The 25,124-nt window shown below is 43.2% G+C and overlaps 2 protein-coding genes, 1 long non-coding RNA gene and 2 other non-coding genes across 7 annotated transcripts in view; 3 read left to right on the plus strand and 2 right to left on the minus strand.

Annotated features, from left to right (window-relative positions):
• The window catches only part of ACAA2 (acetyl-CoA acyltransferase 2), a 29,966-nt gene extending 22,801 nt beyond the window's left edge, over positions 1-7,165 (minus strand). The window contains exons 1-2 of one of the 2 annotated variants that reach the window (XM_059409634.1): positions 7,058-7,165; positions 246-412 (exon numbers count right to left, since the gene is read on the minus strand). In XM_059409634.1, the coding sequence (XP_059265617.1) occupies positions 246-412; positions 7,058-7,073 (183 nt within the window). In that variant the 5' untranslated portion in view covers positions 7,074-7,165. Of the gene's footprint in view, positions 1-245; positions 413-6,909; positions 7,020-7,057 lie in introns of those variants that run through there. The other variant, XM_059409633.1, reaches the window with a different exon arrangement.
• LOC132023621 (uncharacterized) lies at positions 6,410-25,122 on the plus strand. Of its 2 annotated transcripts, XR_009406008.1 has the most exons (5): positions 6,410-6,968; positions 10,536-10,726; positions 21,473-21,589; positions 22,103-22,202; positions 23,473-25,122. It is a non-coding gene; the product is annotated as an uncharacterized LOC132023621 (long non-coding RNA). The 2 variants fall into 2 exon arrangements; XR_009406007.1 differs by lacking the exon at positions 23,473-25,122 and having other exon boundaries at positions 22,103-22,211.
• LOC132024060 (small Cajal body-specific RNA 17) lies at positions 7,757-7,899 on the plus strand. Its single transcript, XR_009406171.1, has one exon. It is a non-coding gene; the product is annotated as a small Cajal body-specific RNA 17 (non-coding RNA).
• Positions 7,977-8,059, plus strand: LOC132024056 (small Cajal body-specific RNA 18). The gene has a single exon (XR_009406167.1). It is a non-coding gene; the product is annotated as a small Cajal body-specific RNA 18 (non-coding RNA).
• MYO5B (myosin VB) overlaps positions 16,514-25,124 on the minus strand; it is a 340,313-nt gene continuing 331,702 nt past the window's right edge. The window contains exons 38-39 of the mRNA XM_059409632.1: positions 23,285-23,365; positions 16,514-16,864 (exon numbers count right to left, since the gene is read on the minus strand). Coding sequence (XP_059265615.1) covers positions 16,712-16,864; positions 23,285-23,365 — 234 coding nt within the window. The 3' untranslated portion in view covers positions 16,514-16,711. The remainder of the gene's footprint in view (positions 16,865-23,284; positions 23,366-25,124) is intronic.

Here is a 25,124-nt window from a genome sequence, read left to right on the forward strand (position 1 = left end):
CTTTAGATAAGTCAAGGAAATGAATCTGACAGAGAAGCAATGAAATGTAACTCCAATGGGATAGATATAGAGCTTCTAGATTATATGGTGGCTTTGATGTATGCCATCACTTCTAGAGTCAAGGATTACTTAAATCATAAATACATTTAACTATTAACTAGTTCACTATTAAGACATATTAAGTTATCTTCTTAATAACACGAAGCAACAAGAATGAATACCGACCTCCCTTCTGCCCTACTGACCTGGATGACATTGCCTACAATGACACTGTCAATGGTCTCAGGTGAGACCTTGCCCGCAGACAAGGCAGCCTTGGCAGCAAATTCAGTCAAGTCGGTAGCCGTGAAGTCCTTCAGAAGACCTCCGTATGCTCCAAAAGGGGTTCGCTTAGCGGCAACAATGAACACACCTGTAAGCAGAGACAGATTCCTCAGTGTCCCGAACATGCTTTAAATAATCTCACTATGAAACCTAGTACTAGGTACTGCTTTCAATTAGAACTTAGACAATTTTTGTCCCAGAACAGTACATGGAACAAGTCCCACTCACAGAAGCAATCTTTTAAGGAAGGGGTATCAGCTGGAGCAGTACCTACATGCTGGCCCCCAGAACTGCACGCTGCAACATAAATCCATCCTGGTAGACAACATTCTTGTCCTCCGGTGAGCTACAAAGCTAGAAGCATTTGTTTAAAACTAAAATACTGGGGTGTCTGGGTAGCCCAGTAGGTTAAGCGTCTGTCTTTGCCTTTGACTCAGGTCATGATCCCGGGGATTCCTGGGATCCAGCCCTGCACTGGGCTCCGTGCTCAGCGGGGAGCTTGCTTCTCCCTCTCCAGTTCCTGCTCCCCCTTTCCCCAGCTTATAAGCTCTCTCCCTCTCTCTATCAAATAAATAAAATATTTTTAAAAAATAAAAATAAAAAAAATAAATAAAACAAACGCTGGGACAGCTGGATGCCCAATTGGTTATGTATCTGCCTTTGGATCAGGTCATCATCCCAGGGTCTGGGGATGACATTAAGCTCCCTGCTCAGTAGGGAGCTGCTTCTCCCTCTGCCTGCCGCTCCCTCTGCTTGTGCTCTCTAGCTCCAACAAATAAAATCTTAAAAAAAAAAAAACCAAAAACCAAACACAGGGGCACCTGGGTGGCTCAATGGGTTAAGCTTACTCTGCCTTCGGCTCAGGTCATGGTCTCAGGGTCCTGAGATCCAGCCCCGCATTGGGCTCTCTGCTTGCTTCTCTGCCTACTTGTGATCTCTCTCTCTGTGTCAAGTAAGTAAAATAAAAAATCTTTAAAAAATAAAAAATAAAACAAAAACAAAAACAATGCTTCTTCGATGTGCTGAAGTATATTTCCTAGTCACAGACTCAAAGAATCTCCAAATTAAAAGTTCTCTTGAGGTTTGAGGCCAACCACTCACCCCACAGAAAATTCCCGACACAAGAGACAAAAATTCCTCTGCTAGAAAATTTACAGTAAGGCATACTCCACTATGTGAAGCAGTGTGCCTATGAATGGACAACCTAAAGTATGATTTTTTCCTCCTACATAGCTAAGTCAGCTTACCCAGTCTTCCATCTACCAGCTTACCCAAATGTATCCCAAGTCTATTTCTACAGGAAAAAAAAAAAAGGAAAGAAAAACTGTTTCTAGAATTGATAATGTTTTGAATGTGAACTACATATGCCTTTAACTTTGGAGCCATAGGATGACTAAAATACAAATTTCAAATAATATGAACCATTCATTACCTTTTACAAAGTGGACTATCTTTTACACAGAGAGCCCCTCCAGATCTAAAGTCAGCTAACCTGTAACACCTCCCATCTCTTAAGTAAATAAAAGGCATTCTTACAAAACTTCTTTGACATCATTTCTGGTTGCTTTCTTCTGAAGACACTCTAGTTTGCCAATATCCTGTTAAAACATGTCTCTTAGAATACAACAAGATTTCCTGATCCAACCACAAAGAATATAGAGGAAATTATCTATACACACAGTAATGTAAATTAAGAGTAAAAAATTATGGTATCACTATTAGTTCAACAGATGTCCCTATGCAAATAAATAAAAATCGCTCCTAACTGAGGCACTCTACCGCCACCTCCACCGAAAAAGGCTACAGAAGTCTCCGATGATGGGAGTGATACTCACTAGAGCTGTATGAGGCAAAACTTGCACATTGGGAAGCAGCACACAATATAGTCCGTTTCATCCCACTAACATTTATTAGGCACCAACTAAGCATGAGACATTTTATCACTTTTCATTATCTAATCTTCCTAACAATCCTGCAGGTCAAAAGTAAAGTGCATACAGGAGGCACTCAGTATGGGGTGGACCTCATGCTTGGTGCTTTGCATACATAGGCTTCTCCCAAAACAATCTGAGCTCACATTTCCATGTCCTGCCAAGAAATGATGGGACTTTTAACAATGGGTTTGTGTCAAGATATTAACCTGTAATTGAGACCATACAAATATTATACCACGCTTGGTATTTAAGTACAATTCTCCTGATTACGTTAGTGGAGGCTATCTCTTTTGTGGAACAAACTCAACCTATCCTAAAAAAACCCAAAAAACAGAAACAAAAAAAACCTCCCAGAACCAAAGAAAACAAAAAACTTCAGCTTCTCCTTTCATCCCTACTTTGAGAAACTCACAGTCTAAAAGAATTTTAGGAGAGGCACCTGGATGGCTCAGTCAGTTAGGTTAGGCATCAGGTGGTTAAGCATCTGACTCTTGATTTTGGCTCAGGTCAGAATCTCAGGGTCCTGACATGAAGCCCTGAGTGGCTATGGAGCTACTCAGAGTCTGCTAGAGATTCTTTCTCTCTCTCTCCCCCTCTGTTCCTCCCCCTGCTCATGCACTCTAATTTTTAAAAATCTTAAACCCCCAAACATTAAAAGATAAAAGAATGCTACTCCTAAAATGCAATTGTAATTTAGAAGAGAACCAATTAATCTTTACAGATACAATATTCAGATATTTACAAGCCCATAAATATTACTTCAGTGCATTACAGATCTTTTGTTCTGATAGATGGGTTTCTCTGTGGCACTATACCTTCCTCAATTTCTGCCAATGTCCTCTAAACTTCCTTGCCTGGGGTGCCTGGGTGGCTGAGTTAAGTGCCTGCCTTTGGCTTAGGTCTCGATCCCAGGGATCGAGCCCCATATTGGGCTCCCTGCTCAGTGCAGAGCCTGCTTCTCCCTCTCCAACTCCCCCATGCTTGTGTTATCGCTCTATCATAAATAAATAAAATCTAAAAAAATAAATAAACCTCCTGGCTTTAATATTTTACCTATTTTTATACTGGTATTTTATTTCGGTTTTCTTTCCCCTTCCTATGTCTTCTTCCTCATTTAATTACAGCCTGATTGTCATCATGGCTCCTATCTGATCACCTCTCCTGCAAATAACAATGATGGTATAGAAAAATGACTACTTGACAGCCTTGGAAAATGAACGAAACTAGACAGGTATGGAGGAGATGTGGAAGAATGGAACAGTACAGGGTGAGTGTTCAATTTATTTATAGCCTCTGACTTTAAGGCAAAGAGTCCACATTACGTGAATGGCTAGAACTCAGAAACTCAGTCTTACTGGCTTAAAGACTCAGAGAACTGAGTTCATGGCAGTCACAGCCACTGGTAAATAAGAATGAAAGTGGGAAAGGAAAGGACCACAGGCAAGAGCCCAAATCATACACACGAACTCCGCTTAAGTATTTGGCTGGCCCTGTAACCATGATCTACAAACACCTTAGCTAAGGCTAACAGAACTGAACTGAGATTTGAGCTGTTGTCCGCTCCCAGGGAAACAGTTTACCGATTCCAAGTTCAGCTGAATTAACTGCCTGCAAATTAAACAGCCAACCAACCAATCAATAAATTAACAGGCTTTGGAAGAACATAACAGAATCGGGCTCTGCAATGTTTCATATGCAACGTTCATGCTACGATCTAAAATTAATGCACATATGAAGAGCCAAGAAAATATGATTTTTTAAATTTTATTTATTTTATTTTTCTTAACATGAATAATTCTTAAAAGACAGTCAACAGAGACTAACCCCAAGATGACCCAAATGTTAGAATTAGCAGACAAGGATTTTCTAACTATGCTCAAGGATATAAAGCAAAGTAAGCTTATAACAAAGGATAGGCCATCTCAGTAAAGAAACAGAAACTGTTAAAAAAAAATCAAAATGGAAATTCCCTTTTTTTTCCCCCAAAATGGAAATTCTAAAACTGAAAGGTATCTGAAATAAAAAATCCACTGAATGGGCCTCACAGAAGAATGGAAATGAGAGATTCAGTGACTTTGAACATATGGACACAGAAATTTTACAATCTGAAGAAGAGAGAACAAAAAAACATGGGCAGAAGCTCAAAGTCTGACAAAGGAACAAAGGTAACTCAATGGAGAGAGGGCAGTCTTTTCAGCAAATGGTGCTGGAGCAACTGGACATGGACATCCATGTGCAAAAATAAAGTAATAAATTAATTAAAAAATAAAATCTAGACGCAGACCTTAAACCTTTCACAACAATTAATTCAAAATGGCTCGCAGACTTAAATGTAAAATGCAAAACTATAAAACTTCTACAGAATAATATAGGATAAAATCTAGGTGACCATGGGCTTGGTGGTAACTTTTTAGATTCAACACCAGAATTTTATCCATGAACGAAAAATGTGGAAAGGTGAATGTCATTAAAATTAAAAAATTCTGCTCTGCAAAAGACCATAGAAGGAAATGAAAGGAACAAGCTACAAACTGAGAATATTTAAAACATACTTATTTGATTAATGACTGGTATTCAATATACACAAATGATGTGGTTTTGGAATATAGGAGAGTTTTGGTGGGGTGAGGTCCAGAGCCAAGAAGTCTTTGGTGCAAAATGGTGGTTTATTAAAGCACAGGGGACAGGGCTCTGTGCAGAACAGCTGCTGTGCCAGTGTCTTAAGGAGTGGCTGATTGGGGCACCTGGGTGGTTCAGTGGGTTAAGCCTCTGCCTTTGGCTCGGGTCAGGATTTCAGGGTCCTTGGATCTCTACTGGGCAAGGAGCCTGCTTTGTCCTCTCTCTGCCTGCCCCTCTGCCTGTTTGTGATCTCTCTCTCTGTCAAATAAATAAATAAAATCTTAAAAAAAAAAAAAAAAAAAAGAATGCCTGATTATCCCCTTGGGAGTTGTAAGGAAGGAATTGGGAGGTTTCAAAAGAACTTTCCTATGCTAAAGAGGACCAACTACAAGGTACCTACAAGATACCACAAGTTCAGGTTGTTTTCCCCTCTAGCAAGATATTAACGAGATGACAGTTGGGAGATTCCTGGAAGAACATCACAAAGGTCCCATCCAAGAGTGGGGGTTGGGTGGAGGTTGCAGGCTGTCGGTGTATGCTTCAGCTAGCTTCAGCTAGCCTTCTGCTCCCTCACCACATATACATCTTAAAATTCAAAAGAAGAAAACCTACAACCCAGTGAAAAAGTGGGTAAGAGAAAAATCTTAACACACCCCACAAAAGATGATATAAAGATGACAAATAGCCGTAAGAAAATATACACAACATCCTACGTCATTAGGGACATACAAATTAAAGTAACGAGAGAGCACTACACAACTATTAGAATAGCTAAAATCCAAAACACTAACACCACCAAATGCTGGGGAGGATGCAGGGCACAAGAAACTCGTTGCCGCTGGTAATGCAAAAGACAAGCACTTTGGAAGACAGTTTGGCTGTTCCTTATAAAACTAAAACAAAACCTACCCTATCCACATGATCTAGGAATCACTGTTCCTATGCATTTATACAAATGAGCCTTAGACTCACGTCTACACAACCTGCACACGAATGTTTACAGCAGCTTTATTCTGAACTGCCAAAACTTGTAAGAATCCAAGATGTCGTTCAATAGGTGAATGGATGCGGCACAGCCATACAACACATATTCAGCAATAAAAATAAATGACCTGTCAAGTCAAGAAAACACACGGAGGAAGCTTAAATGCATACTGGTAAGTGAAAGAAGCCCATCTAAAAGGGCTACAGACTATGATTCCAAGTATATGCCACCTGGAAAGGGCAAAACTATGGAGGCAGTATAAAGATCACTGGTTGCCAAGGGACTTGCAAGGTGTGCTGATGTGACAGCACAGGAAAAAAAATCCCACTAGAATGCAAAACAGGAACACTGCCTTCCTGTCTGTCTCAGAGAAAATATTAACTTAATTAGAGCAATGACACACAACAACCAGAACAAATTAAGGGAAACTGCTGCTACAGCATCCATTTCAGTTTCTAGATTAATTTGGCAGGCACGCCTAGCTGCCTTGAAAGGATATATAAACAATCCCAATAGCCAAACTGCAGTAAGAGAACGATTTCTTGGGTGCAACGGAAAGCATGCTAAAAAAGAAAAGAAAAGAAAACAAAAGCCCCTGGGGTACTACTGTTCTTGTTCCTGAAAATTAAAGTTCTATTGACTGTGACCATTTGTTATGAGACGAGAGTTTGTAATTCTTTTTTTAAAAAGGTAGTAACCCTAAAATTTATGTACTTAGTGTTGCACTTTCCTAGAGTCAACTTAAAGTAATGGAAGGGAAAGGGAATAAGCTGGTCTTCCAACAGAATGCCACGAAGTATGTGGCGGAGCAGGTCACTGGGGCAGAAATTCCCCGGAGACCCCAAGAGACCGTCAGTGCGTCCCCACAAGATTCTGCATCCGAGAACCTGTTTAGAGGCGGGGGCTCCTCTGCGAAGCACCCCCCGCCTCCCAGGCCGCCCGGTGCTTCCGGCGCCGCCCCAGTTTTCTCTAACTGCTGCAAACACCGGGCGCGGGCGGGGTGGTCTGCGCGACGAAGGGAAATGACCTTCAAGGTCAGAAGCAAACCTTGGTTTCGACCCTCAGCTGGCCACTGCATCGGAGTCGCTGTCGCTAGTGCCTTACACGTACGTTTCCTCCTTGACCCGGGAGAATCCTTCGGGTTGGGCTTTCATCAAATCCCTCTCCCCCCATGAGAGACACCACCGACGCTCACCTCTGAGCAGGGACATGGCTGCGAGCGGGGACGAACGCAGGGCTTCCCCTCCAGCGATGAGGAGGGGCCCCTGCCCACCTCCCGGCCTTAAAGCCAGGGGCGGCGACCCGCGAGGCCCCGCCCCCGCCCTTTCACCCACTTCCCGCCTCTCCGGCCGGTCGGGGCTCGTCGCCCCCGGCGAGATGCCACCCTCCGTGTGGGAACCCCAACCCTGCCCGCAGCCGGGCCTTGCAGAAGAGAGCGTTCCTTGCCAGCGCGCTTCCTCCTCACTCTTGTCTTTAAAGACTTTACCTCCCTTTTCCCCAGCGAGACAATGACTTGACCCTGCCCTTGTCCCTCCTGCCCCCGGCCTCTATAACCCGCCCCGGAATCCTGTACTGAACGTCCCCTTTCACCCCGCACCGGATCGCCTTAGTCCCTGGACCAGGCGTCCAGACACCGAGACGCCCCCCACGTGGAAGGGACTCGAGGGGAGGGGGCGCGCGGCCGGAAGTCGGGTGGGCCGGGCGCGAGGTCGCCGCGAGGGGATTGGCTGAGTCTCTGTCGCAGGCTGCGCGGTGCGGCTGCGCGGAGAGGGCGAGGGCGGCGGGGCCCGAGAGGGGCCTGGAGGCCGGGCGCCGGGTGGAGGTGGGGACGGGGCGGACGGGCGAGCGGGGCGGGAGCGATTGCGGCGCGAGGGAGTGCAGCGTGTGTCGGAAGGCAGGGAGTCCCCAGTGTATCCCGCACATGAGCTCGCGGTATTTTCCTTATATGATCGGGCCCCGTTGCTGGCGGCGCCGCTGGCCTGGAGCCCGAGAGGATTATGAAAACGCGTCAGGCGAAGGGTGGCTGGGGACCGGGGCGGGGAGATGAGGGGCAGCGGGCTAGGCTGGAAGTGAGGGAGAGTTAGGGAGGCTTCGGCCGCTGTGACTGTGAGCCCTGGTCGATGATGACGTGACCACTGCGCAATCTGAGTTCTAGGAACCAGGTGATGGAGTGTGTGCTGAGAACGGACTGAGACCGGGCGAGCAGCGCGGCCGTCGGCGCCGGGGCCCGGGGCGGGGTGTGTGTGCTGGGGGCGGTTCCTGTGCCTGCGAAGCTGCGGCGGATCACGTCCAGGTTTTCTGTGAACCCTCAGGGCGTGCCTGCCCTAGACGACTCCTGTAGCCTTCTTGCAAGGTGTTAAGTCCGACCTTTTCTTTATGAAAACATTTGAACATACAGAGAAGTGGAAACATTTCTGCAGAGAACACCCATACATCCACCACCTGTATTCTGCAGTTGTTAGTTTTGGTGTATTTGTTATATCACATCTAACATCAAACTACCTTATTTTCCTAATGCAGAACTTAATACAGTAGTCTCTGCCCCCCCACCCCTGAATGGGAGGGAGACATGGTCCCAGACCCCTAGGGGATGCCTGAAACCAGATAGTGCCAAGCCCCGTGTTTTTTTCCTGTATGTACATATCAATGATAAAGTTTATGATTCAGGCACAGTAAGAGATTAATAGCAATAATAAGAAAGTAATATACCCTAATAAAAGTTATGTGGGGGGCGCCTTCGTGGCTCAGTCAGTTAAGCCCCTGACTCTTGACTTTGGCGCAGGTCATGATCTGGGAGTGGTAAGATGGGGCCCTGGTTCAGGCTCCATCTAGGGGTGGAACCTGCTTAAGATTCTCTTTCTCTCTCCCTCTCTGCACCTGCCCCCCCTTTCTCTTTCTTAAAAAAAAAAAAAAAAAGTGAATGTGGTCTTTATCTTTCTTTTTTTAGGATTTTATTTATTTAAGAGAAAGAGCGAGGGCACAAGCAGAGGGAGGGGCAGAGGGAGAGAGAGAAGCTGAGCAGGGAGCCCTAGGTGGGACTTCATCCTAGGACCCCTGGGGTCATGACCTGAGTGGAAGGCAGATGCTTAACCAACTGAGGCAGAACATTTTTATGAGGATATGAGGTGATAAAAAGCCTACCTGACTTCATGAAGTGAGGTGAATGCCTTGGTATTGTGACATAGCCTTAAGGCTACTATTGTCCTGACACCTCAGAATAATCCTTGGCTTCCCAGACCCTGCTTAGCTGCAGATGACCTGGGTCACTGAAATGGAGGAAAGTGAAGTGGCAGATGAAAGGGTTAAGTTATACACTTCACTCTGGGAACACTTGGCTTGGGTCCTATTAGATACCAATATTTATTTCTGGTTTTTCTTAAGGCAGAATTTACATGTGGCCATGCGGTGAAAATCTTAAATTGGTTGAATTTCACAAGTGTATACACTCTTGTAACCCATTCTATCATCGGCTATAAAACTATAATTAAAACATGTCCATCGTCACAAAAAATCACTTTATTCCCCTTCCTACCTTCTACCTCCTCGTCACCCATTTTCTTGCGATCTACTGCAATTTGACCCTTAGATTTATTCCTTTTCTCCTTTCTGTCACTTTAAATGGAATGAATGCAGGAAATGGATAGCTGATTTAATATATAGGTAAGCTCTGAGGGTTATTAACTTTTAAAAATATGTAAACTACTTTCCCACAACGAGTATGTATAGTCAATAGAATTCTGACCAAGATCAAAGCTTCTCACCTACCAGATGATTTTTTTTACCTGCATCTTCTGGATGATGAACAGGGAGTAATAATAAAAGCTACCATTTTTTGGATACTGTGTGCCCAGCATTGTGCCAGGCCCTTACATACGGTGTTTATAAATTTTATACCCAGGTGTTATAATAATCCTATAAAATGGAATAATACACAATTCACATATATTGGACAAATCCTGACTGAGGGACAGTTTACAACCCCATGAGGTAGGTGGGGTTTTTTTTTCTCTTCTCATTTTATAAATGATGAAGCTTAGCCTCAGAGAATCCAAAGACCTTGCCAAGGCCTCCAATCTAGAAATTGCTGAATTAGAATTTTGAACATGTGATTCTCAAATGCCCAAGGCCTGTTGTCTTCAGGACTCAGAGGATATGGAAATATAGGAGTGGGGATAGAGAAGCTGACAGGTATCATTAGCTAAGGTCTCTGTTACACAAAATGAAAGTAGGTGAATGTTAAGTGAATCTTCCTTGGAGGAAGAAGTAAAAGTACTTGGGAAGAAAGCCTGTTAAGAATGACTTTCTATATTTTCCAGTGTATGGTGGCTTAGGTTCTGAAGATTTATTTCCTTTTTTCTGCATGGGAGGGTCTGTGGTGGGGGGAGTAGGGGAGATAAAATGGTTTCAGGTAGGTGGAGAGGTGAGGCAATGTGTCAGCAGTAAATGTTCACACTTACCCAGCCAGAGTTCCTGCGGGAAACAATATGAGAAACTTTTTTTAAATCCTCTCAAGGACGATACAGAGCACGTACTATTCTAGGTGTAGGAATTAAGTTATTACATTATATTTAACGGAAACTTTGGACTTGATTTGGGTTTGACAGTAACTCAGTTCTAATATTTTTTTTGCCATCATAGTTGCTGTGTTAAATAAAGGCTTATTTTTCCTTTAGGGCTAATTACCAGTTGGGCTGTTTTTGGCTGCAAATAACAGAAGACTTAAAATGGCTTAAACAATAAGGTTTTTTATTGTTCCACATAACAAGAAGCCTCCAAGTATTACCATGTCATCAAGTATCCAGGCTTTTGGTTGCTACAGCTGTAGGCATCGTGTCTGCATGAAACCATGTTCAAATGGGGGAAGGTGGGTACTTATTGATGTGGTTTGGAGTGGTGGGGTGGTGGGGTGGTGGGGTTCAGAGCCCATGGCCAAGAAAGAATTCTTGAGATGTCTTTGGAGTGAAAAGGTGGTTTTATCAAAGCACGAGGACGGGACCCATGGGCAGAAAGAGCAGCACTGGGGTGTGAGAAGGGACTGTATATGAAGTTTTCTATCTTGTGGACGGGAGGGTGATGTTAGGGAGATTGAGTCTATAGGTTTCTAGAGATTGCTTTTTTCTTGTAAATCCCTAAGACAGTTGCAAACTGTTGGAGACTCATATCCTGCTGACTGATCTCTATCATTTAACCATTTGTTTTCCCCTTTCCTTTATTGGAGGGCAGCCAGGAGTGCCTGGGGAATGTCACATATAGGGGTGTGGAGGGGTAGGGTTCTTTCTGGAAGTAGGGACAATTCTTTGGATGATATAATCCTATCTAGGAGGAGGCAGATCCAAGCTAGACTAACTTGGCTGCTGGTGAGGCTGCTTTCACTCTTATTGGCTGGGAGAGGCTGGGTTGGAATCAAGTGGTTTGCCCGTGGTCTTGTCTCTATACTTAGACAAAACCATCAAGTGGTCTTCAGTCAGATGTTGTCTCATTTCATCATAGGCACAGAGCAGCCTTGCCCGATGTTGGTGTCTTGTGAGATTGGGCACCAGGGGAGGACAGCCTGGCCTGGCTGGGAGGGCCAGTCTAGCTTCTCATACCACAAGTGCCAGACCAGGTCCCTGATGTTGGGCTTCTTTGCTCTCTCAACTCTTAAGTAGTTAAGTGTGTCTTGTATGAAATTTGACTCTTCGTGGACAGTTTTCTTGTGGACGCCTTGATGGTAAGCCTAGACCTCTCTGGGCATGAGGGGAAGGGTTTCCTGAAGAGTGACCTTATTCTTCCATCAGCCACCCAGAAGAGAGGTGAGTCCATCCTTAGGTAGGAGGTTGGGTTTTATTATTTTTTTAAGGCTTTTGAGAGAGAGAGCGCCCGTGTGTGCATGAGCAAGGGGGAGGGGCAGAGGGAGCAGCTGACTCCCTGCTGAGCAGGGAGCCCAATGAGGGGCTCCAGCCCAGGACCCTGAGAATATCACCCGAGCCCAAGGCAGATGCCCAGCTGACTGAGCCACCCAGGCACTCCATGGAGGTTGGTAACTTTTAGAGGTAACTTTTTTTTTTAGAGGCAACTTTTCTCCAACCAGTATTTCTGTATCATGAAGTGTTTCATGGTGGTTCCTAGTGATGACTGTTTAAGGGCACCGTCCCTGGAGAAACCTTAACCTATACCTACTGTTGGGGTTGCTGACCTAAGTTTCAAAGATTTCCAGGTGATTTTGGTGTGTGCTCTTGTAGGTAAGAAACAGCCTACCCGTGTTTCTGTATCTATGTTTAGTTTTTGGGCTCTCTATTCTGTTCCAGAGGATAACTGGTCTGTGCCATTTCTACACATCTCACATCTTAATTACTAAAGTTTTATATTAAGTCTTGGTACTTGTTGGGAAAGTTTTCCCTTTAAGGAAGGTCTTCCTTATCGTTGGGTCTTGGCACTTCCCTATCAATTTTAGAATAAGTTTGTCGATTTCCCCCACAAAAATACTGTTGAGATTTTTTTTTGGTTCTTTGTGTAGATCAACTTGGAGACAACGGACTACAGTTTTGGTATTTAAGTCTTATTATCTGCAAACGTGATATAATTTCTCCAGGCTGTCAATGTTTCACTTATGTTATAAACTCCATACAGATCTTGTAAATATTTTCCCACTATTTTTTTTTTTTACACATATGCAAAGCTATACATGTGACTGAGTTTGTCCCTAGGCTCTGTGTCCTGTGCCATTGATCTACTCGTCTTTTCCTCTTCCAAACTACTGTGTTTGAATTCTGTGGCTCTGAGGCAATTGCTCATTAAGTCTGTTATTTTACAGGGAAAGTTTGCTCCCACGCCCTACCTACAGGCAGAAGTGCCAACCCCTGGTTTAAGTGATCATGATCCATGTTTGAATGTAGGCCCCTAGAATCAAGTTTCTCAAGCAGGCATTAAAAATAAGCTTTTCAGCCGATATACAGCTGCAGAGTTCTAAATTTCATTTAGATTTGGCACACCACTTTCTTCAAAAGTATTTATTTCCACAAATTTTTATCCACAGCTGAATATTATAGTAACTAATACAAGCATCTTTTTCTATAAACAAAGGTGTACTTTACAGATTTGTTCAAAATGAAAAAATATTTTTATCAGTAGTATTTCTTCTTACAATGTTAGATTTACTCCGGCATATCATGTGAACCCTCTTCGGAGAAGCAGTCCTTCATCTAAATAATAGTTGCTGGCAAAATGTTATATCCAAATCTGGGTTATTCTGATATAGTATCATCTTAGAAAATAGCTTAAAATCATTTGATTGCTTTATTAGAATTAGAAATTTCTTTAGGAAAACCAATACTTAGTATCAACCTAGTAAGAGGAAAGAACAGTCCTATATTTGTCATTGCCATTCACCTCTAATTTTTCTATACCCCCTAATTCTCTAATTATGGCACCAGTGTGTGCAAAAAAATGAATTTTGGCTATTCGGCTCGTGCAGCAAATTAATTTGAGAAACTGCCTAGGAATACTCTAGGAGAAAAAAGGACAGGGACCTGCCCCCATGCTGTCACACTGTAGTGACTGTCCAGTCCCCTAGGCAGGAGACAAGTGCTTCAATTCCGGATACCCCTGCTGCCTAGGAGGAGGTCCCATGTATGACAACCGTTACCTATATTGTAGGCAGAAGAAATGAATTCTAATTTATTTCCTGTAATCTTGATGCGGTAAGGCTCTAAGAGTGGTGAATTGATGGTAGCAGGGTTAAATTTTTCCTAAGTGTTCCAAGTTCCTAGGTTTCTCTTTTGTCTTGTTTTTTACAAAAGCCTGAAAATTTTGAGTATAGGAAAATCAAGGGAAGGTGCTCCTACGGACATGCCCCATGGAAAGCGGAGAAACAACCTCCATAAACTTTGGGTCTCATCTGCTGCTCAGCTGCCACAGAGCAAACTGCAGCTGTGAAGACCCAGGGAGAACGCAGAGAGGGGCGCGCTTCCCAGCTCCAGCAACAGTGACTGATCTGCATTACTACCGGCAAACAGAGGTCCCCCATGATACTGAAAACACAGGCTGTTTATAAATATTTGATTCTTAAATAATCGTTAAAATGCTCTTAATGTTTCAAGAAACAAAGGAAAACTCCACCATGACGTCCCTCTACAACTCTTGTTTCCGAGAAATAATTGACAAGTCAGTTATCTTAGTAACTGCCCAAGGCATGGGGTGAGAGTGGGTGTGGACTAAATTTTGAATAAAAAGGAGACAGGTATCCAGTGTGGACTGAGGTCAGACCTTGGTGTTGACTTAAATTACACGAAGTCATTGATTTCATGAAGTCGGAAAATGTTTAGCTTTAAAAAAGCAAAGAATAAAAATGCTAATAAGTGATTAAAGTTTCTCTAAAAGTGCTTCTTTTCAGTCTCCAAGTGTTAAGTTAAACAGGGCTGACCCAGGGCTGACCCAAGCATTTTCCAGTCACTGTTATTTCTCTGTTGTTAGTACTCTATTAAGTACAGCTCCAGTGAAATGCCCCTCTCTCCTGGAAAAGGACTATTCATACCCCCCTCCCCCTCCGCTGCCACATTTATTCTAATTGCCAAGCTTTTATTTAATGAGTCCTTGGCACCTATGATTAACGGTGACAGCAGTAGTGACCCATGGAGATGGAGAGAGTGAGGATATAAGACAGAATGTAAGGACAGCAAGCCGTTACATTTATAGAATCACTGCTTTTCAAACTCCTCAACACTCGAAACAAGGCCATTTGGGGTTAACTTGAAGATGAAGGTCAGTCCTTACATGAAAGCTCAGTTTTAAACTGAAGTGCAACATCAGCAAATTATACTTAATAAATGACTTTAAAAAGAGGTAGCCACAGACCCACAGACTGGCCTTCCCAAGGAAGTCACTGTGTGGGCTGAGGGGGTGCATTGTGGGTTTCAGAGGACATAGCTGTACCCGGCGAATGGGGGACAGGTACAGCTCTGCGGATACCTGAGAGCGGCCCGCCATGGTTTCCGTGAACGAGTCGTGCTGGGGTTGTAGATTTGGACGGGATGCTCCAGAGTCTGCCCAGGCGCTGGGCCTTGTGCCCTAGCAGGCCCAAGAATGGCGGAGCAAGTGGAGCCGAATGGACACAGGACCATTCAGGTCTTGGGGTGTGAGGTGTTTCCAGCAGCTTTTGGAGTTGGCTGGCTGATAGACAGGTGGTGCTTACGTGTGTGTAAGTGTGTGCGTGTGCATGCGTGCGCATAGGGGGACGTTCTACCTGCCATTCATGGGGTAATCTTGATGTCATATAGAGGCTCTTCTCAGTTTTGCAAATACCATCTCTTCTGGTCATGGGAGCAACATACTGTTATCTGTTAGAAATACGGGAAAAAAAATCACCAAAAATTGGGTTTAGAGAATATGCAGGGCTTTCTAATTGAATGCCTACTGTTGAAGAGGCAAGGAAAAAACCTATAAAAGCAGTGAACATAAAATTGGCTGTCATATTTCACTGAAAACTGTTTTAATCCTTTTTTCAAAGCAGAGGTATTTGCCGTGTTTATGTGGTGAATTTAAAAGTTGTTGAAAACGGATGCCTGGGTGGTTCAGTTGGTTAACCATCGGCCTTTGGCTCAGGTCATGATCCCAGGGTCCTGGGATGGAGCCCCACATCGGGCTCCCTCCTCCATGGGAGTCTGCTCCCTCTCCATCTGTTGTTCCCCCTGCTGAATGAATAAAATCTTTAAAAAAATAAATAAAAAATAAATGTTCCAAATAACCTGAAAAGGGAGTGTTGACCTAAGCTACTCTCACTCTTTAAAAAGAACCTACACTTATACAAACATACAAACCCAAAAAGACTTTTGGACGATAATAATCCCTGAACTGAATATTTAGAAAAGTTTTTCAAATAATCGGATTCTCACGTTCATTTTCTTTTACTGTTTCTGGTTACCTGGAATTAACAGTGCATTATGTGATGTTCTTATTGGGAGTTTCATGGCATTAAGGGATTACAGGCTTTCATACTGACTTGTTTGGTTTTTTTATCTGTAAATAAAACCAAAGTTGGTATTCTTTTCTAATATGTAGATTACATAGATTTTTGTGAAAGTTTTGTGGACTCAGGAAGCACATGGACTAGCACTGGAAACAAAGACTCTTTCCGTGTGGCTCACACTTTAAGTTTGGGACCGGAGCATTTTAAGCAGGACTCTTCCATAAACCCAAGACTATGCAAAAAGGGTTTAAGCATAGGAGGGACAGAGTCTTCTAATTTTGCTTTAGAAACCTGTCCTCAGAATGTTTGGAGGTTAGTTATACCACTGTTTCTGCATCAGCAGGCTTTCAGGATACTTTCGAAAACTTCTCCGAAGGCCCAAGCCCTGTATTTTTGTTCTCTGAACATCTCCCCACAAACTTATTTGCACTGGTGGTTTGTAGACCTCAGGAGATGGCCCCACTGTGCAACAGCTTCATGTTATTAGTACCATTATTTGTTCAAAGTCATTTGAAGGCAACTTATGTGGCATATTTTCCATATGATTTTACTTTGGGCACCCTCCAGTTACATGCAAAGATCAAAACTGGGCAGTTTCCATTTTAAAGACTGACACCTTTTATATGGGCCATGGGGGCTGCTGGGTGGCGGGAGAGGATTTTAACATGTATTTGTTTACATTGAAATCATATACTTAAAAATCTTCCATACTTCAAGTGTTTTTATTCTGAGCAGTACGTACAAAAAATAATGCCAAATGTGTCTTATTCCGTATCGTTTAGCACTCTGTACGGGCTCTCAGTCTTTTACAGATTTAACAGACCCCTCACTTCACCATACATAAGAGGCTTCCTTCTTGCCCTCACTGGAAATGGAGCCACGGGCAGGGGCGAGGGCTGTGCCTTGTCAGACCTCGCTGAGGAACTCCAGGTTCAGATAGGCCGGGATGTGGATTGAGTCCATGGTCAGCGAGGATGGGTTGAATGGAAACAAGACGGGAAACATGTGCTTGGAGTCTAACAGCAGCTGCTGAGGGTCATTCCGCTCTTGTAGCTGTGCCTGTGAGGGAGACAACAACCACATGAAAGGCCACCCCCAAAAGAGCTGGTTTAGAGGAACTCACAAAAGTGAAGTAGCATGTATCATGGAAACATTTGTTAAGACAATTAGGGTGGGCTTCGGGAGAACGTGGCCTCCCTGTCCCTGTGGCATTCGTCAGGGAGAGGAGCCCTGGTTTCAGCCTGTTGGAATCCAGATGACCTTAAGCTCTCCCCAAATTTTGGCAGTCTTTAAATTTTCCAGCTAAAGGAGAATAGAAAAATACATTTCAGGTGCAAATCGTGTGGAGAGGTACTACAGTGAAGGGCTTAAGACCATGGGCTCTGGAGGCAGACAGCCTGAGCTCTGATCTGGTGGGCAAATTCCTGAACCTATCTGTGCCTTAGTTTCCTCATCTGTAAACCAGAATGGGGAGAGTGACATCACACAAAATGGCAGAGTGAAAGCACTGGGCCTCAGTCCCTCCATTGAAGCAGCCACTGAGCTGGAAAAAGCAATTGCTCTTGGAACTCTAGAACCTGATTAGACACTTAGAACCAGCAGGAGCTGAAGAAGGGGGAGGTTGCTTATCTCTGCAAAGGGAGCAGTCTGTGTGAATTGGCCACTAACCTAAGTCTCCAGCCCCTGTGTAGCTGAGGGACAGAGGCCCACACTCTGGGAGAAGCCAGCCAGTGCAGCAGGCCAGACAGTGGGACCTCGTCCTCCAAAATCTGAGTTCCTGCCCTTGCTCTCATGTTCCCTGATGGATGGGCACAGATGCGTGCCTTGATTTTACCTTCTCTTGGGATACAGTGGCTTCCTCCAAAGGTATCAAGTGGAAGATTTAAAGGGACACAACCCCTCCTTCCCCCCACCTAATTTGGACCCAAACATTTTAGGAAAAGTATAGTAACTCAAATGAAACTTTTCAGTTCACCAAAGGGGTTCAACAGCAGACTTGAGCAGGCAGAAGAAATGATCAGTGAACTTGAAGATAAGGCAATTGAAATTATCCAGTTTGAGGAACAGATAAATAAAATGGATAAAAGTAAACAGAACCTTAGGGACCTGTGGGACACCATAAAGCATACCAACATATACCTCATAGTAGTCCCAGAAGAGGAAAAGAGAAAAGGGCAGCAAAATATTGAAGACATAATGGCCGAAAACATCCAAAATCTAATGAAAAACGTACACCTGTTCCCCCTCCCCAAGAAGGAAAAAAAAAAAAAATCCAAATGGGATAAACACTCACACTGAGACACATTATAGTCAGATTATCAAAGTCCAACAACAAAGAGGGAGAAAGGACTCCTCACTTACAAAGTATCCTCAAGATTATGAACAGATTTTTTTCATCAGAAACCAGAGGCCAGAAGGCATGGGGTAACCTATTTAAAGTCCTAAAAGAAACTCTTAACCAAAAACTCTATACCCAGCAAAACTATCCTTCAGGAATAAAGGAGAAATTAAGTCACTTCCACATCAACAAAAGAAAGTCCTGCAGGGTGCTTGAGTGGCTCAGTCGTTAAGTGTCTGCCTTCAGCTCGAGTCATGATCTCTGGATCCTGGGATTGAGTCCCGCATAGGGCTCCTTGCTCAGTGGGAAGCCTGCCTCTCCCTCTGCCCCTGCTTATGTTCCCTCTCTGTGCCTTAGTTTCCTCATCTGTAAACCAGAATGGGGAGAGTGACATCACACAAAATGGCAGAGTGAAAGCACTGGGCCTCAGTCCCTCCATTGAAGCAGCCACTGAGCTGGAAAAAGCAATTGCTCTTGGAACTCTAGAACCTGATTAGACACTTAGAACCAGTGTGTCTCTGTCAAATAAAACAAAAATAAAATCATAAAAAAAAAACGTCCTGCAGGCTGACATGGAAGGACACTAGACAGTAATTTGAGGCTGTAGGAAGAAATAAAGAACACAGCCAGCATTGTACTTCTGCTTGTAGCTCCTTCTTACATAATTTATGCAGATGCAGAAAACAGTTAAGCATTTCTGTTAGTGGGGACATCATGTACAGCAGATGTGGCAGTAACAACATAGTGGCAGAGACAGGGATAGGGGTATGTATGTAGCAGCAGAACATGTGTACTATTGACCTAAGTTGGGATTATTTATATTAGGTAGTTCCAAGTTTAAGATGTTAGTTGTGATCAGCAGGGTGATAAAAAAAGTACACAAAAAAGGAAAGTAGGGAATCTCAGTGGTACACTACAAAAACTAAACACACACAAAGGCAGTGATGAGTAACACAAAACATAGAAGGCATACAGAAAATAAGTGGTTCCCTAGCAGAGGTCATGAATGATAGAGTTAACTAGGGTAAAGCAGAGAATGGTCTCTGGCACTAGGTGAGTCCCGTGTGGGTGGTTAATGCTCCTTTGTTCCTTCTGTTGGTTCACATCCCATCAACCTCTGAATTAGGAACCCAGGTGGAGACGTCCTTACATGAAGGCCACAGAGACTAGTTAGCTATGAGTGTTGCCCAGAGGAAAATCAATACATCTCGATCTTGTAAAAATACAGGCCATCGACTACTAGCTTAAGCGATCAAAATTTTTTTCCTCCTTAGGAAAACTCACCGCTAGGCAGTGGTAACATTTGGTATGTTGTAACTTTCTAGAAGTTTCATCATTATCCTGTATTAGCCAAGACCAACAAGAGATCTTATATGAACTCATTAAGCCTTTGCAGGTCACAGGCGACTATTACTCATTATAGCTCTGCGTTTCTAAAGCCTTCAAGTGGGGCTGAGGTTAGTAAATAACGCAGGAGCATTTGAAAAGTGCTGGGAAACAGATTTTTAGAACAAAATCTGTGTGAGCATAGGACTGTGAGTCGATTCTATAGTGGCTGTGGAATGCATAAAGGTGAACCTGGATAATAAATGGAAAACTCTTTAAATTTCCAGTTGTCAAGTAAAAAAACCTCCATGTGGTTGGTATCACATGAAACGTGGGCCAAAATTTTATATATATATATATATATATATATATATATATATATTTGGAGGGAGGGGATTGTGTATGTGGAGGGGTGGGGGGAGGGGCAGAAGGGGAGGGAGAGAATCTCAAGCAGACTCAGTGCTGAGCACGGAGCCCTATGTGGGGCTTGATCTCACAACCCTGAGACCATGCCCAGAGCTGAAATCAAGAATCAGATGCTCAATCCACTGAGCCACCCACATGTCCTGGGCCAAAATTTTGAAGTAATTTTAACAGTTTGAGAAAGTAGCTTGAAATAATGGGAACAGTTTAGCCGAAGAAAGGACATTTAGAGACACATAAGCAACTACTGTTACTAATTTAAGATAAAGATACCAAATAGTGGGTCTGTTGAGAACCTAACAGAATGGTCTCTCCAGGACCACTGAAGTCCAAAAGTGAACTCAGCTTGGTTGTATTTATTATTACAAACCCGGTCACACAGCCTATAAAGGTGTACATAAAATGTGAAAGGGCAAAAGGCTCTTAAAAATTGTTTTGTAGCACTTAAATGTCCTTTTATTTCTCAACCTCAGATCAGCAGGTTCTACTCTTTAAAGGGTTTGAAGAAATTGTAAGGGATTGAGAGGAGGGTATAAAAATTTAGAAAAGTTAATACCTATATTATTTATAATTCAGCAGCAAAAGGTGCACATACTTATTTAAAATTAACAAGGTAGTCATCTTATATGCATTATCCTGTGAATCCTTCTGTGAGTTTAAGAATCCCCTCAAATTTACGTTTTTAAAGGTCAGCACGTTCTGCCCATATCACCCAAGCAAATGGTTTGCTTTAAGGAGCAAATAGTATTTATCCCACATTAGATGTGTGCAAGTACAGGAAGTCGGCACAAATCATTCCACCCTTTCCTCTGTGTAGCCTCTGTCTCTGGAGACACAGAACATAAAACTACAGCTGGCAAAAACAAAAAACAAACAAACAAAAAAACAAACCAAAAAACAGAACCCCCCCCCAAAAAACAAAACAAAACAAACCAACAAACAAACAAAAAAAAGAAAACAAAAACAAAAAAACACCAGACAGAATTTTTTGATAGAGTCACCAGCCACTGAGAGTGGTGGCTGAAGCGACTCAGAACCTGATTCTGGCGCTGCAGAGACGATCTGACCAACCTCTGCTACCTTTTTTCCCTCTGCCCTTAATGCAACGCCAAAGTTTGATGTGGCAAAAATTCTTTGACCTTTGGCTTGACTTCCGACTCTTCTTCTCAACAGCGCCCCTGTCAACCCAGCAGCGGTTCCAACTCTCCCTCTGATGTGTGTGCTAGTATTTAAAACCAAATAAGACTTTCTGAACTTGTACTTTGATTTGTGTAAATTATCAGTGCTCCACAAAAACCCGTGGGGACTCCAGAGAACCCGGTGGCTTTTCTTTGTCATCGAAAGGCTTCCTCTACTTTCAGTAGCAGACTGTGGCTGTGTCCGGACTGGATCTTTTCCATCAGCACCCCGCCTTCTCGAGCTATCTGTGGTGCTCCCTCTCCGCCTGCTTTCCCTGTGCTCCGCATGTCACCGCGTTGCCTTTAGAAGAACGGCCGTCCACCTGACTTGGCATCCTTCCTTTGACCTTCAGCCTCTGGTTTCACCTCAGACACAAGGCTGAAATGTTCATTTGTCCTTAGACACGGCTGACTTTCTCAATCTCTGGATCTCTACGTGGCCACGGTGTAAGGCGCTCGGAAGAGAAATCCCAAGACTGCACTAGAGGAAGAGCGTCTCCTACCCCCTGTGTTCTCCAGGTTTTTGAGTGTCTTTTTGATAAAGCCTCATTTCAATTCCCCTTTTCCTGCCTCCTCTGCTCACTTTCGTCCATTTCTTTTGATGCTGGTTTCCTATGCTGGGATCACAGTGCAGTGGCTGGCTAAGGAGGCTTAGGCAATGAGAAAGTGTTGTATCTCCTCAAGGTGTTCCCCACGGTGGGTAATGGGAGAAACGGTCACCGTCCTTCTGAGTCATCTGGACGTGGCTACAATCACACTTACAATTCTACTATTGCTACACTATTTGGAGCCTGGAAAATTTCCCCACATGTGTTGTTACGACATTACAGTTAACTCCTGCAAGGTCTCCCAATTAATAGGGGACACTTGTGATCCATTAAACATAACCAAGATATCCACTGCTATTTGAAAAAATTGGTAATTGGGGGTCTTATCTAATCTATCACAATTTGGAGCCTAACTTGTTTCATGTTTCTCCTTTTGCATGTGCTGATGCATGTACCATTTGCTGGCCATCGTGCCCCCCTGGAGCCATACTGCAAGCCCCTGGACCGACTCCTGGATTGATTCCAACTGCCTCATAGCCCACCGCCCCATTTCAGCAGGAAGCAGCCAGAGTTGTCATGCTCTGGTCCCTGAAGGCAGTCCTTACTATTCCAGGGGGAGGGAGGAGGGAGGATCAGGTGGGGCTAGGTAGGGAGAGATAGAAAGGGGGCTATGTGATCAGGCTCACAGAAATCCCAAAAAAGTGGAGGTGTGGGGAAACCACAGGGAAGAGGACAAACCGGACCACCCTACCCTAAGGGTGTGAGGTGGGTAGTGTCTCTACAGATAACCACTGTGACCAACAAAGAATAACCAGGCCCTAAAAAGGAAGTAAGCCATGGAAGGTGTTATCAATAGAGATGTTAAAAGGATTTAAGTTCCCTGATTAGCTTTCTAGAAAAGACAAACCCTAAAGGCCCTCATTGGCAACCCAGTTAGGACCCCTCTCACTCTTGAGAGCTTTTTCTGTATCTTCACTTAATAAACTTCTATCACTGTAGTAAAATAAATAAATAAATTATATATATATTTTTATATATATATATATATATATATATATATATATATATATATTTTTTTTTTTTTTTTAAAGGCATTCAGCCAAATCACCTAAGGCTCAGCTTTAGGAAGCTCATCTTTTAAAAAAGAAAAAAAAAAAATCCCACAATCTCAAGACAGATTTAAATAATCACTTCCCTAATACATTTTCTTTTCTTTCTTTCAAGCATGTACCTAAGGGCAAATGTTATGAGTCTTAGAGGCAAGACTGAGAGCTCAAATTGTTTTCTTAAAATAATATTTCTTAGTTTAGTTCATGGGTGGGGATGATATTCTGCTGACTTTGTTAATTCCACTTGGCGCTCTAATTCAGTGATGTGCTAGTAGCAAATACGACATCTAAAATCCAAGCAGAGATTCTAAAAGTTCAGTCTTTTGTGTATACAGCTAAGTTATTTATGCGTGATACAGTTAGTATTTACCCAAATGAAAAGCCTTAGGATATAAGGTCTTTTGGCTTAGAATATAACCAGTGATTTATTAATACAGAGAAGCAAAGTTAAACTCTAAACTTTTATTTCCTTTATTAGTTTTAGGTGAGAGCTTTATAAAATTGATTCTAGTTTTGGACCAGGACTTTATAAAATTGATTAATGTTTTAAAACTCACCTGGATTGTTCGTATAAAGGCCACGGTTACCCGTTCTTCAAATTCATTCAGGGGAGTATAAAGGTTTAAAATTTTGACAATCTGTTGGAATAAAAGCAAAAGCTTAGCAAGACCTAAAGGAACATACGACAACTTTTGGATTTCAATGAATATAGGACACTCACAAGAGTATACTCTTCTTTACACAGGACCCATACCTTGGAGCTGGAGTGAAATCAAGGAGAGGAGCCTACAGTTTGTAAACTACAGATCAGAGGCTTCGTCTACTAGACCTGAGCCCTTACTCCTGTCTCCATCATGCCTCCCCACCCCCACTCCTGGCTTAAAAGATAATGGTTCTAAACAGTATGGAGATTCCTCAAGAAATTAAAAGTGGAGCTTTCCTATGACCCTGCAATTGCACTCCTGGGTATTTACCCCAAAGATACAGATGTAGTGAAAAGAAGGGCCATCTGTACCCCAATGTTTATAGCAGCAATGGCCATAGTCGCCAAACTGTGGAAAGAACCAAGATGCCCTTCAACGGACGAATGGATAAGGAAGATGTAGTCCATATACACTATGGAGTATTATGCCTCCATCAGAAAGGATGAATGCCCAACTTTTGTAGCAACATGGACCGGACTGGAAGAGATCATGCTGAGTGAAATAAGTCAAGCAGAGAGAGTCAATTATCATATGGTTTCACTTATTTGTGGAGCATAACAAATAACATGCAGGACAAGGGGAGATGGAGAGGAGAAGGGAGTTGGGAAATTGGAAGGGGAGGTGAACCGTGAGACTATGGACTCTGAAAAACAATCTGAGGGGTTTGAAGGGGCGGGGGGCGGGTGGGAGGTTGGGGGAACCAGGTGGTAGGTATTAGGGAGGGCACGGATCGCAGGGAGCACTGGGTGTGGTGCAAAAACAATGAATACTGTTATGCTGAAAAGAAATTAAAAAAAAAAAAAAAAAGATAATGTTCTAGGAAACCTGCCTGAAACTCTCAGCCTCTTACCTACTAGTCATTTAAAGATTTCTTAAAGAGTACTGGAGATCTTACCTTAGATAATGAAGGTGTCATTTTTACCACACCTCTCTACCTCCTCCCACCCCCAAATCACTTAATAAAAGGAACAATTTTTCCTAATTGAACAGAGAGGATAATCTTCTGTCTGTCTGCCGACTGTTGGGTGGAAGTAGCCTGCCCAAATGCAAAGTGAGGCCAGCTGAACTCTAGAAGTAAACTTCGGAAAGAAAAATATATTTAAAAGGGGGGTAAAGTTGGCAAACTTGCAGTACGTCTGTAGAAAGAAGCAGTTCTTTGAAGAGTTTGTCATTTCATGTTATAGTGGTTAGTGGGGAGGTCAGGAAAGGTATATTTACGACACCGAGTTTGGATTTTGTTCTTTAGGTGCTCGACAGGGAGAAGAAGGTGTATGATCTAACTCAGAAAGTCAGGTTTGGGGGTGCCTGGGTGGCTCAGTGATTAAGTGTCTGCTTTTGGTTCAGGTCATGGTCCTGGGATCAGGTCCTGCATTAGGGTCCCTGCTCATAGCAGAAACTGCTTCTTCCTTTCCCTCTGCCCCTCCCCCTGCTTGCGCTTTCTGTTAAATAAATAAATAAATAAATAAATAAAAACTTAAAAAAAAAAAAAAAGAAGAAGAAAGCAAGCCTGATTTCCTTGTGCTGGTCTCATTTTGTGAGGCCGCTTTGTGCTGGCCCATTTCTAAATAGGCATACTCATGGTGGAGGGCAAGCCATCCCAGGTGTGGGCAGGATTTATCTTCTGACAGTCTGGTCACCTCTCTGCAACCGAGTCCTAGTAGGCATACAGTTTGCTGGGGGAGGGCAGGCAGGG

The sequence above is a fragment of the Mustela nigripes genome, chromosome 8, assembly GCF_022355385.1.
Source record: "Mustela nigripes isolate SB6536 chromosome 8, MUSNIG.SB6536, whole genome shotgun sequence".
Lineage (NCBI taxonomy): Eukaryota > Metazoa > Chordata > Mammalia > Carnivora > Mustelidae > Mustela > Mustela nigripes.